This window comes from Phyllostomus hastatus, unplaced genomic scaffold (genome assembly GCF_019186645.2).
Source record: "Phyllostomus hastatus isolate PE091 unplaced genomic scaffold, TTU_PhHast_1.1 phas_contig_148, whole genome shotgun sequence".
Lineage (NCBI taxonomy): Eukaryota > Metazoa > Chordata > Mammalia > Chiroptera > Phyllostomidae > Phyllostomus > Phyllostomus hastatus.
Window position 1 is genome coordinate 8,832,283 of NW_025333607.1, and position 15,475 is coordinate 8,847,757.

The window sequence follows — 15,475 nt, forward strand, 5'->3', positions numbered from 1 at the left end:
GATGCCTGCCTGGTTTCAGCGCGCCCGTTTCACAACACTTTCCCAAAACTGTGGCTCCGCTCTAAGGATCCCACGGGATCTGTTCTTTATAACCACAGTGTGATGCCGGACTCCCACATACAGGGGGCGCATAATAATGCTTGCCTCCAGGAGCCATTTGGTCTCACGTTTCGGCTTTTCTAAAGGTCCCACCTAAAATTCACACAAAAAAAGCTCCTGAATCCTGCAGCCTCTGCTTTAAGCTCGTAGGGGTAATTCTGGGGGGAGGAGAGAGGAGGGTCTTTTCCTCACTGCCCGTTTCCTAAATGATGGGTTTTCAAAGACAGCCACGATCAGTGCTGGGGAGCTCGGGGTCTGCGTTTCACCAAGCACAGGGTTGCTTTGCGGACACCCTCTCAGACGGCATCCCAGGAGCCTGGAGAATTCTCTTCCACCCACGGAGCAGCGGCTGCGAGTCCAGGAGCCAAGCGTGTTGAAACCGGCGTCTGCCGGCCTAATGCGCTGGCCTCCCTCTCATCCATCTTTGTTAGGGATCAGGCGAGACTTCATAAACTGTTTGTTCTCTAATATCTCTCTCTCTAAACAACATAATGAATATTGATGCAGCCAAGGATTTAGCGAGTAGGTAGGATGGATGGTTATTAGGAGGAGGAAAAGAAATCAGTGTAATATTACCTCGAGACTCAACCGGAATTCCAGTTGGGGAGGCTGTTCTGTGGTTTGGAGAAAATGGATTTCACACGGGCTGTTGGCGACGTGGCAGGAAAAAGATCCGACAGTCTGTTCAGAGGCTGGGGTCTCAGACAATGGAGGGTGGGAGTGACACCCGGATGGAGATGGGACAGCGCTGGGGACCGATGTTTCCTCCTGCCCGGCCAGATTTTCCCAGCAGCCCTGGGGTCTGTGGTGAGAAACGGTGTCATCAGGGACAACAACACGCGGTCTTGGAAGTTAAAGCTGGGTTGGAATCCAGCCTTGAAAATGGTAGCCCTGGGCACAGTGTTTGATCCCTCTGACCCTCCCTCTGTCGCTAACGTGGGGGTACTAAGGCCTGCTTTGCAGGTGACAATGAACAACTACGCATGTGCACAGTCTGGCATTCATACTTGCTTCATAGAGGATAGCAATTATTCCTAAACTTCATGTTAGAGGATTGCTTTGTAGAGAAATACATTGTAACATCATCCTTTCGTTGTTTCACAAATGAATATTGGAAATATGATTTCAAGAGCACAGAGTGGTACGGAAAAACCCTCCCATTCTTTTTCTGAACTAACCACTCTGAGACCCCTTTGTCTACAAAACTGTCCTGATAATGCTAATCACAACGGCTGTAGTTAAGTATGTATCAAACAACTTTAAAACAGTATGTGTCACAGATTTGTGTGAGGGCAATTGAAGTATAATACATGAACATACATTTGCAGGATGTAAAATGCAGAACGATGATTTTTTAGGCTTCTTCTTCTAACATTGGCTGTCAGTACTTTTAGGAGAAGAAACCCTCTGAAGAAATGGTAACAAAGCGGATGTGCCTTTTTCTATGTGCTTGTCCCAAACTGGCGCAGGCGATGGCCAGAAAAAGGTGTTTCCTGCAGGAATTTGTCCTGTCTGACATCCAGGCCCCCTTCCCTCATTTGTCTCCTAGTCACTCTGCTGCAAGTTCACAGCTGTTAAACACCAGTAGAGAGTAACAGTGGAGATAACATCGTCCGGCAGAAAAGCTGATCATAACTTCAGTGGCTGGGGATGGAGAATGTTAAGCAAAAGGCAGCGAGAACATAGTGGGGCCTTCCTTCTCTCTACTCACTGCCTTACAGAGTTGAGGCTTTTGTTTTTGAGTCCTTATGGTTGTCATGGGGACGGGTGAGCATACATACTTGTTATAATAAGCCAAATAACACAGGTGTACAAGAAAAAATAGTTTCCTAATCCCGACTTGCAGAGGTACACACTGTCGACTGTCTGGTGTGGGTTTTCCCAGATGTGAATGAGTTTGTCAGCCACGGATAACGAGAGCTATCAGTGGAGTGACCTTGAATGTTGAACTAGGGAGTCACTACCAATTTCCTTGAGAAACAGAGCTTCCTGCTGTCCAGCCTTCCAGACAATCACAAGCAGATTACCTGGAAGAGAAATAAAGTCTTGGAAACTGTTTGTAAAAAATGCAAATAACTCTTTTGTCAATGAGATGCTTCCACTGTCCACATGGATGGAAAATAATTTAGAATTTGATCACGGCCCATTCCCTTGCCACAAACATAAGTTCAAACTTCCTTTCCCAGATGCCTAAAGAAGTCCTTAGTCCTCCTTTGCATTGAGTTCAAGGTTGTTATGACTTAATTCCAATCTCTTTTTCCAGTTTCATTTCCCACCACGCACAAAATCGAGGCTTTGGGGCTTTGAAGGTGATCATTCCGCAGCCATGTTTCTCACACTGCGAGGTGCGCCCAGACCCCCCGGGGCCGCTGTTTACCCCCAGGCTCTGCCTCAGAGGCCTGGAGTGGGTCCCGAGAGCCTGCACTTCTACCAAGTCCTAGGTCTGCACCCCACACATCGGGTAACAGGGATCTCCTGTGCCGATGTCTCCATCAGCTGCCTGCCACATCTGTGTCCAGCCTACAGCTAAAAATCTCTGAGGACCGTGCTTTGTAAATTCCGAATTTCCTCGGGCAGTTCTGCTGTTGGAAAGCACTTCCTTTATTTGGCTAAGATCTGTCTCCCTGTAGCTCCTCTCCGTTGATCCCAGTTCCAGACGTATTGAGGTTGAATTCCTTTTCCCTAAAAGATCTGTAAACACTGAAGACCGTTATGGGGCCTGTCTAAGTGAACACTGCCCTCTGCCTCTAACCCCACCCCACCCCTGCCCCATACAACAGGTCCTTATTTGCCCACCTCAGTGATAGCAGCCATTCGGAGTATTCTGGGTCAAAGACCTTCTTCATCTTGTTCGCCAACATCCTGTACACTGTCTTTTCCCCCCTCCCCCACGTTTCTCTCTACTGCCACCCTCCTCCTTCTCCTGTCCTGCCCAGGGTCATTAACACTGCTGCCCTCTGACTCCTGTTGTGTGTTTATCTCCCCGAACCGACCTTGAGTAATGGGCTAGAGTTGAATCACTGACGACGGTTAGCAGCTGAGCCTTGGTGACAGCCCAGCTACAGCAGCCCCCTGTCTTTCTAGTCCCCAAACCCAGGTGGTGACAAACAACATCCATGAGGCCAGGCCAGGGGACCAGGACGCGCTGCAGATGCCACATACTGTTGAGAAACCCACCTGCATGCTGCCAGGAGATTTCATCTGGAAGAGCCATGCCAATCCTTAACAAGAGCACTCCTGCCCAGCACCTGGCTGCACGGTTTTTAAACCTTAGCTGGTAGGAATGTGCAGCCTCCTGAAAGGCCCTCTCCTAGTGTGTACAGATGGGTTAACCAAAAATGTATCGTGGCCTCAAAGACCACTTTACTAATGAACAATTCACACAGAGAGGCGTGTCCCTTTAATTCGCACACAAGAAAATGGTCTTGAAAGCAATGCCACTCATCCATCAGCTCACTCACTCACTCAGCAACTGCTTATTCAGTTCCACTTCTGGGTATTTGTCTGCAGAAATCCAAAACACTGAGCTGAAAAGATATATGAGCCCCTGGGTTCATTGCAGTGTTATTTACAGCAGTCGAGGTATGGAAATAACCCAAGTGGTCATCGACAGACAAGTGGATAAGGAAGATATGAAACATACATACCATGGAATATTTCTCAGCCATAAAATGAATGAAGCCTTGTCACGTATGACAGCACGGGTAGACCTAGAGGGCATTGTGCTAAGTGAGATAAGTCAGACAGAGAAAGACAAGCACCATGTAGTTTCACTCATGCGTGGCATCTAAAAGCAAAATAAATGAACAAACAGAACGGAGACACTGTGCAGGCTTCCGGAGGGGAGGGGGCTGGGGGCTGAGTGGAAAAAGGGGCAAGGCATTAAGATCTACAAGGTGGCAGCTATAAAAACAGTCTCAGGGACGTACAGGACAGCACAGGGAATACAGTCAATAATACTGTAATGTAATAATGCTGTGAGGTCATAATACATACGGTGTCAAATGCATACTAGACTGATGGCGATAAGCACTTCGTAAGTTATACAAATGTCTCATCGCTGTGTTGCACACCTGGAACTTATGTAATATTGTATATATGCTGTAACTGAATTATAAAATAAAAAAACCCCTGCTTACTCTCCACCTACTATGAGCTACCTGTGTGCTGAGTGCTGGGGACACAGGGATCTACTAGAGTGACGTCTCTGCAGGATGGAGACTCACCATCCCCACTGAGGGCAGGGTCAGGTTTCCAGCTGGCAGGCTGCTCGGGGGCTGGGGGGCATCCGCAGGCACCCCTCTACCCAGGATAGATGGGAAAGAAGGTGACAGTGCAACCTCATTACTGATTGTTCTGAAGTCTGGCCCTACAGTTTCCCCTCAGAAAGCTATTTTCCTGTAAATGTCATCCTAGGAACCGGATGCTGAAGCTCAAGATCCCCCTGCTGGCCTCATGGACCTTTCCCTGCTCTTTGCATCTGTTTTTAAACATGTCAGTTCAAGTCTACGTTTAAACTGCATCCATGTAAGTGCCACTGGGAACTGCTTCTTTCAGCTACTTAAATTAAAAGTGTCAGGCAAGGCCCTGGCTGGCATAGCTCAGTGGATTGAGGGCGGGCTGCGAACCAAAGTGTCACAGGTTCGATTCCCAGTCAGGGTACATGCCTGGGTTGCAGGCCATGACCCCCAGCAACCGCACATTGATGTTTCTCTCTCTCTCTCTTTCTCCCTCCATTCCCTCTCTAAAAATAAATAAATAAAATCTTTAAAAAAAGCGTCAGGCAAGAGAGGGGATATTCACTAGGTAAAAATAATATTCCAAACCCAGTGTCTAGTTTACATGCTGATTTTTAAGTGTAAGGCTTTGTGTTAAATATTGCAAAAGGGTAAAGGGAGCAGTCCAGGCATCATGTCTACTTTTATTTAAAGACAAGCATCGCAGGGTTGAAAACCAGCTCACAACTGGACGGAGAAAGTGTGACCTCAGATCAGGCTCAGCTGCACGCGTCACACCCTCTCCTGCAGCGTGCATGCCCCTCACCCGTTTTTCCTTTGCAAAATGCTTCTATTTCATTTCTTTAAAATGTTTTTAATTTATTGATTTGAGAGAGAGAGAGGAAGTGGGAGTGGAAAGAGAGAGAGAGAGAGAGAGAGAGAGAGAGAGAGAGAGAGAGGGATTTATGGCAAGAGACTGGCTTATCTGGTGTGGGGCTGGCTAGGCAAGTCTGAAACTCGTACAGTGGGCCATCAGGAAGGGCAGGCCAGGCCTCTCCAGCAGGAGGCGATCCTGCCGTCCACAGTTGAAATTTCTTCCTCTGCGGGGCTGCTTCAGTTCTGCTTTTAAGACTTCCCATCCAAATGAAACCAACAGACAAACAAGCAAACAAAACTCGAAACCCAAAACACACACACAAAGAATTAAAAAAAAAACAAGACTTCCCATCTGATTGAATCCGATTTACCCAGAGTACCTAGAGTCATCTTCCTTACTTAAAGGAAACTGGCCCTGGCTGGCATAGCTCAGTGGACTGAGTGCGGGCTGCGAACCAAAGTGTCGCAGGTTCGATTCCCAGCCAGGGCACATGCCTGGGTTGCAGGCCATGACCCCCAGCAACCGTACATTGATGTTTCTCTCTCTCTCTATCTCCCTCCCTTCCCTCTCTAAAAATAAATAAAAACAAAATATTAAAAAAAAAAAAGGAAACTGATCATAGATTTTAACCACATCCCACAAAACACCTTCGCTGCATTTCCTAAGTTATTGTTTCACTGACTAACTGGGGACCACCTCCCAGGCAACTGGACACGCAGGACGGAACGTCGCATGCGGGTGCAGCATCATCAGGCTGCCGTGATCACATGACCATACCAATTTAACAGTGTTCGACTGTCAGCAACCCTTGGACTTAAATGGTCTGTCTCATGCATCCTTTTTATATAAACTACAAACTGACTGGCTAAGTGACGAACTTCAAAAAAAGAAGAATTTGTTTCCAAGCCCTGAATTAAATGGTAGTTTTGTGGCATTCTTTCCATTTTTGAATGAATGCCCATAATGGGCTACCTGTGATGCAGAACACATAACTACAGACCGTCTTCTGATATCACTCACCCCCACCTAAACTCAGTAGGAAGAGACGCCAGGCTGACCCCCTCCCCCGCTCCCCCCCACTCCCTCCTATGGCATCTTCAAGACCCATCTGACTTTGTCAGACCTCTTAGGGGTATTTTCACTTCCAGCTTTTACATATCCCTGTACACTAACCATTCGCCCCGAACGCTTAGCATATTGTGAGCAACTTTTGCATGTATTAAGTCAATCATCAGAATATTTTTTACCAACAATTTCTAAATTTAGACCGCATCTGCCTCTACTTAACTCAGTGTGCATTCTACGCCTCATTTTCCTCATATTAAAAAAAAATGATGGGTTTGGACTTCACAAGTGTTCATGTTTTTTCCAGCTCTAACCAACTGTGTCTGTCACGTAGTCATCTCCTAAATGGCTTTTTAATTTCTATCTTCAAGGCTTCTAATATATCTTTAGAATCTAGGATACTTGGTCACCACTGGTTGGATGTTTAACCCTTACAGACTGGATTCGGGTGATTTGCCATGAAGATTTCCAATGCAAGTCCTTGTTTAATCAAAGCATGGTATATACTGCAGTGCTTCCTCGACTTTTTCATTTGCTTCCAAGCTACTTAGAAACGAGGATAGCTTTAACTTAGGGTGTTAGTTAGGTCCTTCAGGATTGCCAAGAACAGACATGCAGTCAGGTTATCTCAATTAATGGGAGTTTATTTGCGTGGATACATAAGAAAGTAAAGAAGATAAGAAAGCAACCCAGCAATCACAAAGTCCAGCCTCACTGTTCAGGAATCAATCACGATTACTCCAGCAGCCCAGGAGCACAAACAGTGAATCAACCAGAACTCTGTTACCTTCACTGCTGGAGCCGCTGCCGTTACTGCTCCAGGTCACACCATTAGGGTGATCTAGCTCCTCTCTTCCTTTTGGATGCTGTTTGCGACATTCACCTTCCGTGTGTCCTGCTCAGGCTCCCTAAAGGAGGGTGCTGGTGCGTTGGGCCAGGTGCCACCAACAAGAATACCCGTGCTGGGCACGTCTCCTTCCCTAGGCCACCGCTTGACCTGTAAATGGCTTCTTTGGGTCATGTATGAACCGTGGTGCAATGAACTGTGGCCAGTGTGGCAAGTTCCCGTGACAGAACACAGGATTCGGATCACACAGCAGCTATGGGTGGGGCTTGTCCAGGGCTCCAGGACAACTATAGACCAACCCCCAAAATACAGAAAACATGCAGCTTTACTGCCGGGCACAAAAGCCTTTGTTTCTCAATGACCTCTTCTCATGGAAGATTTCCAGAGCACTCTACCAATACTGTAGCCTCTCTGAAACTGTGGTGCTGCCTTTCTTTTCTTACATTTTAGAGGGGGATGTTGCCTTTAACAACATGCGCTTTCTAAAGAAGCAGATAATCTCTACATAGAAGTAAAAGTATGTGAAATGATACATTAAACTTTGATTTGCATACATATGATTGGAACATATTTTCTGAGTTGTCTTTAAAGATCTTGTTCCCCGCCCTGGCTGGTGTGGCTCAGTGGACTGAGTGCCAACCTGTGAATCAAAGGGTTGCCAGTTCGATTCCCAGTCAGGGCACACGCCTGGGTTGCGGGCCAGGTCCCCAGTGGGGGACGTGCAAGAGGCAACCACACATTGATGTTTCTCTCCTTCTTTCTCCCTCCCTTCTCCTCTGTCTAAAAATAAATAACATTTAAAAAAAATCTTCTTCCCCCATTCATATTGGAGAGTCACATATAATTTTAATATTTTTAGACCTAGAACTTGAGGTCATACTCCCAAGATCTGTTATATACCTATGTGGGGACACCCCAAATTAGAAACTAGGTGTGTCCATGTTTGTGTCTTATAAGCTCAAGATTTCTCAACTGTTCCTGAGAACTGTCCACCCCTGGACGACAGTAGAGTCCATAAGGGAATTCACAATTTTCCAGTGTGTCTTGAGCTAACAGGAATGGGTTTGAGAGCCAGGTATCCCTTTTGTAAACATAAAATAGTTTCCTTACTAATTTCTGCCCCACCTGACATAAAAATGAATCCTCAATAACCTTCCCCCTCGCTGCGATTTAACTGGGCTCCTTGCACAGACTGTTCTCGTGCCAGACTGAGTCCAACTGAAAACAAAGCCCACAAACCGAAGGATTCGGAACCTGCTGATCAAATCAAATTCTGATTGACTGTGGCGGATTCCGAAAGCTGGCTTTATTCAGCCTTCGCTAAACCCCCAAACGACAGCTTTAGAAAAGCATGTCTCTTCAGATTTCTTTATAAAAAGGTCACCTACAGTGTGCACATAGAATACACATTTTTTTTATGGATAAGGCTTTGCCTCACATCTAATTTCCTTCAGCGAATCAACGCAATTGTATTCTGTGTGGGTCTTATGAAAGGCATCGTACCAAGAGCTCAGACATGTTTGGCTGGAGTAAACTTTCAACTTCTGGTTTTGCCAAATGGGAAGGAAACTTGTGCATCTGGAGGGGTTGGTTTGGGCGGTTTTCAGGGTCTTCTCTAAACCTGTGATTCAGTATGGGTTTATTGTGTAGCGAGCAGGAGTTTTTGATTGTGGGTTTAAGCCTGGAAAGAAGCATGTGGTGGGGAAGTAGCGGAGGCAGCTGAAATCGTATCCACACATGCCTTTTCTGTCCCTGGGCCAGGACATACGGCCTGGTCTCTCCAATGGTTTCTTCACTACAAAATCCAATTGTACTGACTCAAAACCAAGACATGTTGGACACACACTTATTTTTTAGAGAGACAGGAATGTTGTTGCAAAGATGCCTCCCTGGGCAAATATACCACATGGGCAGGACATAGCCCATTGATGCAGCTGCAGGTACGTATTCATCACTTGGAGAACAGCTGGGATACTCAGCGGGACTGGCTTGTTTCCGAAGTCAAGGTGAAGAAAAACATTAATGCCTCATCTCACGGAATAAAAAATATATATAATACTTATCCAAAAAAAGTGAGCACTTGGCTGTACAAAAGGTTTCAGAATTTTAATGATGTTCCCAAATTCAGCCCTTTATCACACCAATTTATTTAGGTATCTTAAGGTTAATAATATAGATATGTCCTGGTACAACTTTATCCTATTTACATAAAGAGACATTAAAAATTCAAGATGTCCTTCGTAAGAGAATTAGAAGTTTAGTAGTTAAACATAGTAAAGGAAAATGCATCATGGTCTATTCAATCTCACATTTCATCAAATTGCCAGAAGGCACGCAAGCCATCAGTGACCTTTTGTAGAACTCTGTAAATACAAGACAGCTAATGGGTCAAAAATAAGAAAATCCAGCTTTTACAATTTTGAAAAACTTCTGGAGGATACCTAAGCAGTCACCATAAAAAGTAGTGTCTTCATGATTCGGCCAAAGATGGAAATTCTCTCAAGTGGGAAGGGCAGGCTAGGAACGGAGGTTGGCCTCAGGGCTGCTGGAAGGCTCCCACGAATGTAAAGGAATAAGGTAAAAACAATAAATACCCACTTGGTTACCAGCATACACAAGGAAAAGATGCTATATCTTAGCCGATGGAACAATGGTAAATATGAATTCATCCAACCTACCTTAGGCCAAACGGACATTATGTGAATTTCTCCTTCAAAAAGGCTGATAGGAAGCCTTCTGCACTGTTGGTGGGACTGCAAACTGGGACAGCCACTATGGGAAACAATATGGATAGTCTTCAAAAAACGAAAGCTAGATAGATACCATATGACCCAGCAATTCCACTGCTGGGTATTAATCCAAAGGAAATAAGAACACTAATTTGAAAAGGTATGTGTACCCTTATATTCATTGCAGCCCTACCTACAACAGCCAAGACACGGAAGCAACCTAGGTGTGTGTTGATAGAAGAAATGATAAAGAAGATGTCCATATATGCAATGGAATATTATGCAGAAATAAAAAAGAATAAAATCTTGTCATGTGCAACAACATGGATGGATCCAGAAGGGATTATGCTAAACTGCAATGAGTTAGGTAGAGAAAGGCAAATACCACATGGTTTCGCTTATACGTGGAATCTAAAAACAAAAACCAAACAACAAACAAAATAAAAAGAGACAGAAACAGACCAAAGGGACAGTTGCCAGAAGGAAAGGGGAGGGACGGGGGCGGGGTGAAAAGGAGCAGGGGGATTCAGTCAACAATACTGTGTTCAGTTCAGACGGTGACAGATGAGTGCTAGAATTAGTGGGCTGATCGCATTGTCAGATATAACAATGTCGAATCACTATATTGTACACCTGCAACTAAAATAACCAATACGAGATTGTATACCACCTATACTCAAATAAAAATAAATTTAAAAAATGCTTATAATAAAGTGTACCAGCTCACTGAGACTAAGTGCAGAAAACTGAAGAATCGTACATTTGTCCACAATAGATGGTGCTGTTATATAGAGAAGGGACTGAGTCTGAAAAACCCACACCAAAGTACCTTTCACGACAGACAATCATTGTTCTGTTGCATGTGAAGGCAGCTTTTTGCACTCCTTAAATGTTAATCATAATGGAATGGATTTTGGACAAAGAAACTCACACAAGTGGTCACACGTGATAAAAAGGCAGATTCTGAGATAGAATTCCTGAGACAGCCGGACCCTGGGTCTGATCTTATCGAGAAATTCTTACAGTCTTTTCATTTTTTCCCTTAGAACTGAGTTCAATAAAAGTTCTTAAACCCAAACAGAAAACTCAGAATGAATCAAAGTCACTTGAGAATGGCCACAGGCTGGGGAGAGGCGCTGCCGCCAATCCCAGGTTCTGTGAGGCACTTTGAACTGCAGCGACAGAACAGTTTTCAAAGGGGATGATCAACCAGAACGGTGATCGGGCTCATCCGCCCCAGGACCAGATCAGAAGCGAGACAAGCAAGAGCACAGGCACAGCCCCACGGGAAAAGGGGTGCCCAGCGCTACACAGACGCCAAGTTCATCCTCAGCCCTTTCATTTCTTTTACTGGCTCTGCTTTGACTTTTTTAAAGACACTGGTTTTCCTTCCACGTCCCATGAGACTTCAGAAGTCCTTGAAGTATCCCTTCACAGGGTCTTTTAAAGACAGTGGGGACATTTTCAGTGTGCCTTGCTTCTGTCATTTTCAGGTTCTCAAAGTGTGCTGTCTCCAGAGCATGGATATAATCCAGAATGTTCTGTGTCCTCTATGGTGGTTTGATTAGCTGTGATGCAATGATTTGATATGCTAGTGGCCTGTGGCAATGCAGTGGGGACCCACAGAATTGATATTTGAGTGTGTGTCAACCATTTGATCTGTGTGGCTGGGGAAGAGCAGGCTGCATGGAATGTGCAGACACTCGTATACAAGTTTTCACCTGGAAGGCCCATCAGACGTTTCTCATGTAGTGAATCACTGTTCAAAAGCAATGCTTGGGGTTACGTAAGGCACTAGGTTAATGGAAGTGGCACAGAAATCTAAAATACAGTCTCAGATTTGTGTTTGCTTTCCCTCCCCCACCCCCGGGAGGTCACCCCTGGGACGTTTGTGGGGGAAATGGAAGTCGGTAGTCTGTACAGCACAGACACAGTCTAAAAGCGGGGAAGACCTTTCCTGGAGGGGTAGACAAAGCGTCCAAATGAAAAAGAAAGTTCTGCAGGATGAAATGTCTTGGGAGACGTGGAGCCAGTTACAACACTGTGCACCGGGGCTGTTTCCCGGGCTGCCACAGAAGGCCAGCGTCACCTCTTGGGGGCGGCGGCCTGGGCCACCTTGAACAGGGGGGCTGCTGGGCCAAGCGGGGCTCTGATGCTGCTGGAGTGTGGCAGAAAGTCCCGGGGCACAGGTCCTGGGGCTACCTTCTGATGGGACTTAGAGGGAAATGGCTCTGATGGTCAGTTCATAGAGGACAAGATTCTCTTGTCCCATGACTTGTGAAAGATAGTGACAACAAAGGGGCCCCTTCCACCAAGCTGGCACTCCTCCTGTGTCTGTCACAAACCCCTCAGGAGACAAAACTAGCCAGGGAGCAGCCATCTGTCCTCCATTCATATGTCCTTTTCAAACGCAGCCCAGGTTGGCTTTCTTTGCCCAGGACGGAACGTGGTGTCTGTCTCCACGCCTGCCCTTCACTTGCTTGCTCTGGTTTTCCATCACCAACCAAACCACCTTTACTTTACCGAGCTGCTTGTCTGGACAACTTCCCATTCAAACAGGGATTGGGTATATGGTGAATATTTGGAGCCTTGTGGGCCGGCTATTACTGATGAAGAATTTCATTAAGAATCCTCCAATCATTCATAAAAAACATGCTATCCTTAAAAATATAGCTCTCTTCACTGTCTGTTAAATATTCAATAAAGCAATACTTGGAAACAACAAGGAAAGGAGCTATGTGGTTGCTAGATACCTAACAATAGGCTTTCTACACCAAGCAAACCTACTGGATAAGACTCACGGGTTCCTCCACCACTTGGTGGCATATTTAGAAATCAGATCTCTAGAATTAGAAGAAAATGTCGTGAAGACTCCAATTCTTTGCTCTCAAAGCACAAGGACACACCAGTCCCAAAGAACAGCCCTTCGCACAATGTCGAGTTTTATGTTTTGCTGTTATTTATGCCAAAGTGACCCAACACAAGGGTGACGGTCGCGATGTCCAGCAGGGCATTTGCACTGCTGTGTTCCTCCACCTTTGCAACCAGAAGCTGTGAATTTGTTTCCCCTTGTCGGTTCTCTGGGAGAACCTGGTAGACGGATTCTATCAGGATACCACAAAGATTATTTCAAGGAAAAGATTCTACATCATAATGCTTAGCATTTATATAGGTTCTTTTGATTTCAAAACAAGTTATAAATATTTCCTACCGTAACAACATCTTCGCGAGGTAGGTGAGTATTTCCTGTCCCTACATTACCCATAGAAACCCGAGGCCAAGGAGAGAGTCAGGAGCAACATGGACACTGGACATCCCGAGGCCGCCTGGGCTCTGAAGAGGCCACGCCTCTCTCTGCTGTGGCAACAGTCTCTGTTAATATAGGGTTATACATCGTATAGATAGATATAAAACAACACACAAGGACATTATAGAACAATAATCCAATATTTTTGTCTCTTAGTAAAATATGTTAAGCAGAGTATTTAAATCGCATTTGGTATATTAAATAGCAGAAGGTATATTAAATAGCTCTATAAACGTTTGCTGGCATACTCTTAACAGCGTAATGATTCTAAAGAAATTCAAACCCGCTAACGCATAGAGATCTTTCTTTTCTAATACCATAAACTAAACAAAAATGTAAAAAACTACTTTATTCTCTATAATGCAGGCTTCATAGCTAGCTGGATATTAGCAGGTGGCTATATAATTTTTCTGAGCTTGAGAGAAAGGGTACATATTGCTGGCTGTGATTTTAAAATATCAACTTGGTAGAGAAAAAAATGCAGCTGAAAGGTGAAACTTAAAGGCTGCTATTTCCATTTGGTATCCATTTTGAGGAATTCATACACTTTCAAAAAATATTGACGTACTTGGGGACCTCATGTTGAGGTGAATATAAGACGCTATTTCATAAGAACATTTTGTGAGAAGAGAAAATGATATGAAACAAATTTATGGTACCAGGAGAAAATGAACAAGGAGGAGGCAAAAAAAAGTATTTTTCAAGAGTATTAAAGGGTGGCATGAGAACTTCATGCTAAGATGACTGTATAGGTCTCAGAAATAGTTTACAGGGATAAATTCTTGTTTTGGTTTCTTGTTTAAGGTGAATTCCTCATTCTTCCCTAAGTTGGTAGTTCTCAGAATAGTAAGGAGCTTACCTCATGCTAAGTTTCCTAAGAACTGACCACGTGAGTCAGCAGAAAAAGTTCTAAAACTAGAAAGAGGCGTCAAAGTCTTAAAATTGGTATGCAAACATAAAAACTAACTTCCAAGCTGGAATGACATTCTCTGTCAGAAGTAACAAATACAAAAGTCTTAAATTGCATGTACACGCCGCTAAGATCCGGGTAGATATTACATGGCGTATCAGAGATTATTTTCCATAAGTGTGCTTTTTCCCTAAAAAAAGACATATTAAATTGTTTTTCTCTCCTCAAGTCCTTTAGGTATAAATATGAAACACCAGCAGTCCCACCAGCGTGTTCATTCACGTGTTAGACACTCGCGGGGTCCTTCCCACTCGCGTTGTAGGTGACAGTTTTGTCGGAGGTGGGGTTGAATCTGGACAGGCTGGAGCAGTTCGGCTGTTTGGTTGGCTGTAAGCTTCGGGCGTAGGGCGAGTACCAGTCCCTCTCGAACACGTCTTTCAGCTGCTTGATGATGCTTGTGTCATTTGTCACGTCTGCTTGGTTGATCACAAGGCCCGTGCCCGCATTCTGGGTAAAATCATTCCCCACCCAGTCGAAATTCCCTGCAAACAAACAAAGGAAATAATGGTGAGTCCCCACTGGAGACTATTCCCCATATAGTGAAATACGCAGCAGCTTCTGTTAAAAAAAAACAAAACATAATAAACACCCGGGGATAGCGTCAGGGAGGCTAAATTGTGTTGACAACTCAGAAAAAAAAATTTCAAGAAGCCTTACATATGGCAGATTAATAGTTGCATGTTATTTTGGCATTTTCCTCAGCTTTGCTCATCTTGAAACTGAAAACAAGGAATCTGCTGTTCTTTTCTGTCAATGTTATTTCTTATTGACATTCACAAGGCACAGTAAACACAGCAACATTTAAAATATTCAGGAATCCACTGAAAACTCCTATGGATGATTACTACCTTTGCGGGGACAACATCTTAATCCATTGGGACAAAGGAGGGGTTCTAATTATCATGCTCGGATGCTTTCGTATCAAAGAAAAAGCCACAGAAGGAGAAGCAGTTCCACTCTAAATATGCAAGTATACACCTTGCTCGGGCTTCAGCCAATCTGGTTTCTGGGTCCCTCTCCTCAGACCAGGGGCTCCCCGCTCTGAGTGCCTGGTGATAGAAAGCGCATCCATGTGCTGAGGCAGCTGTAAGGACATACCGCAGACGGGGCGGCTTGAACGACAGAAGCGTGCTGTTTCACGGTTCTGGAGGCTAAAAGTCCAGAATCGAGGTGTGGGCAGGGCTGGTTCCCTGGGAGGGCCGTGCGGGAAGGGTCTGTCCAGGCCTCTCTCCCTGGTTTATGGATGGCCGGCGCTTCACACTGTCTGCCCTCTGGGCGTGTCTGTGTCCAAATGTCCCCTTTTCCTAGAGGACACCCATCAATTTGGATCAGGGCCCTCCCGAATGCCCTCACTGTAACTTGGG

General features: G+C 45.0%; 1 protein-coding gene across 2 annotated transcripts in view; it reads right to left on the reverse strand.

Moving 5' to 3' along the window:
- Positions 1 to 13,062: 13,062 nt before the first annotated feature.
- PLD5 (phospholipase D family member 5) overlaps positions 13,063 to 15,475 on the reverse strand; it is a 213,332-nt gene continuing 210,919 nt past the window's right edge. For both annotated transcript variants that reach the window (XM_045816494.1, XM_045816504.1), the window contains exon 10: positions 13,063 to 14,593. In XM_045816494.1, coding sequence (XP_045672450.1) covers positions 14,337 to 14,593 — 257 coding nt within the window. In that variant the 3' untranslated portion in view covers positions 13,063 to 14,336. The remainder of the gene's footprint in view (positions 14,594 to 15,475) is intronic.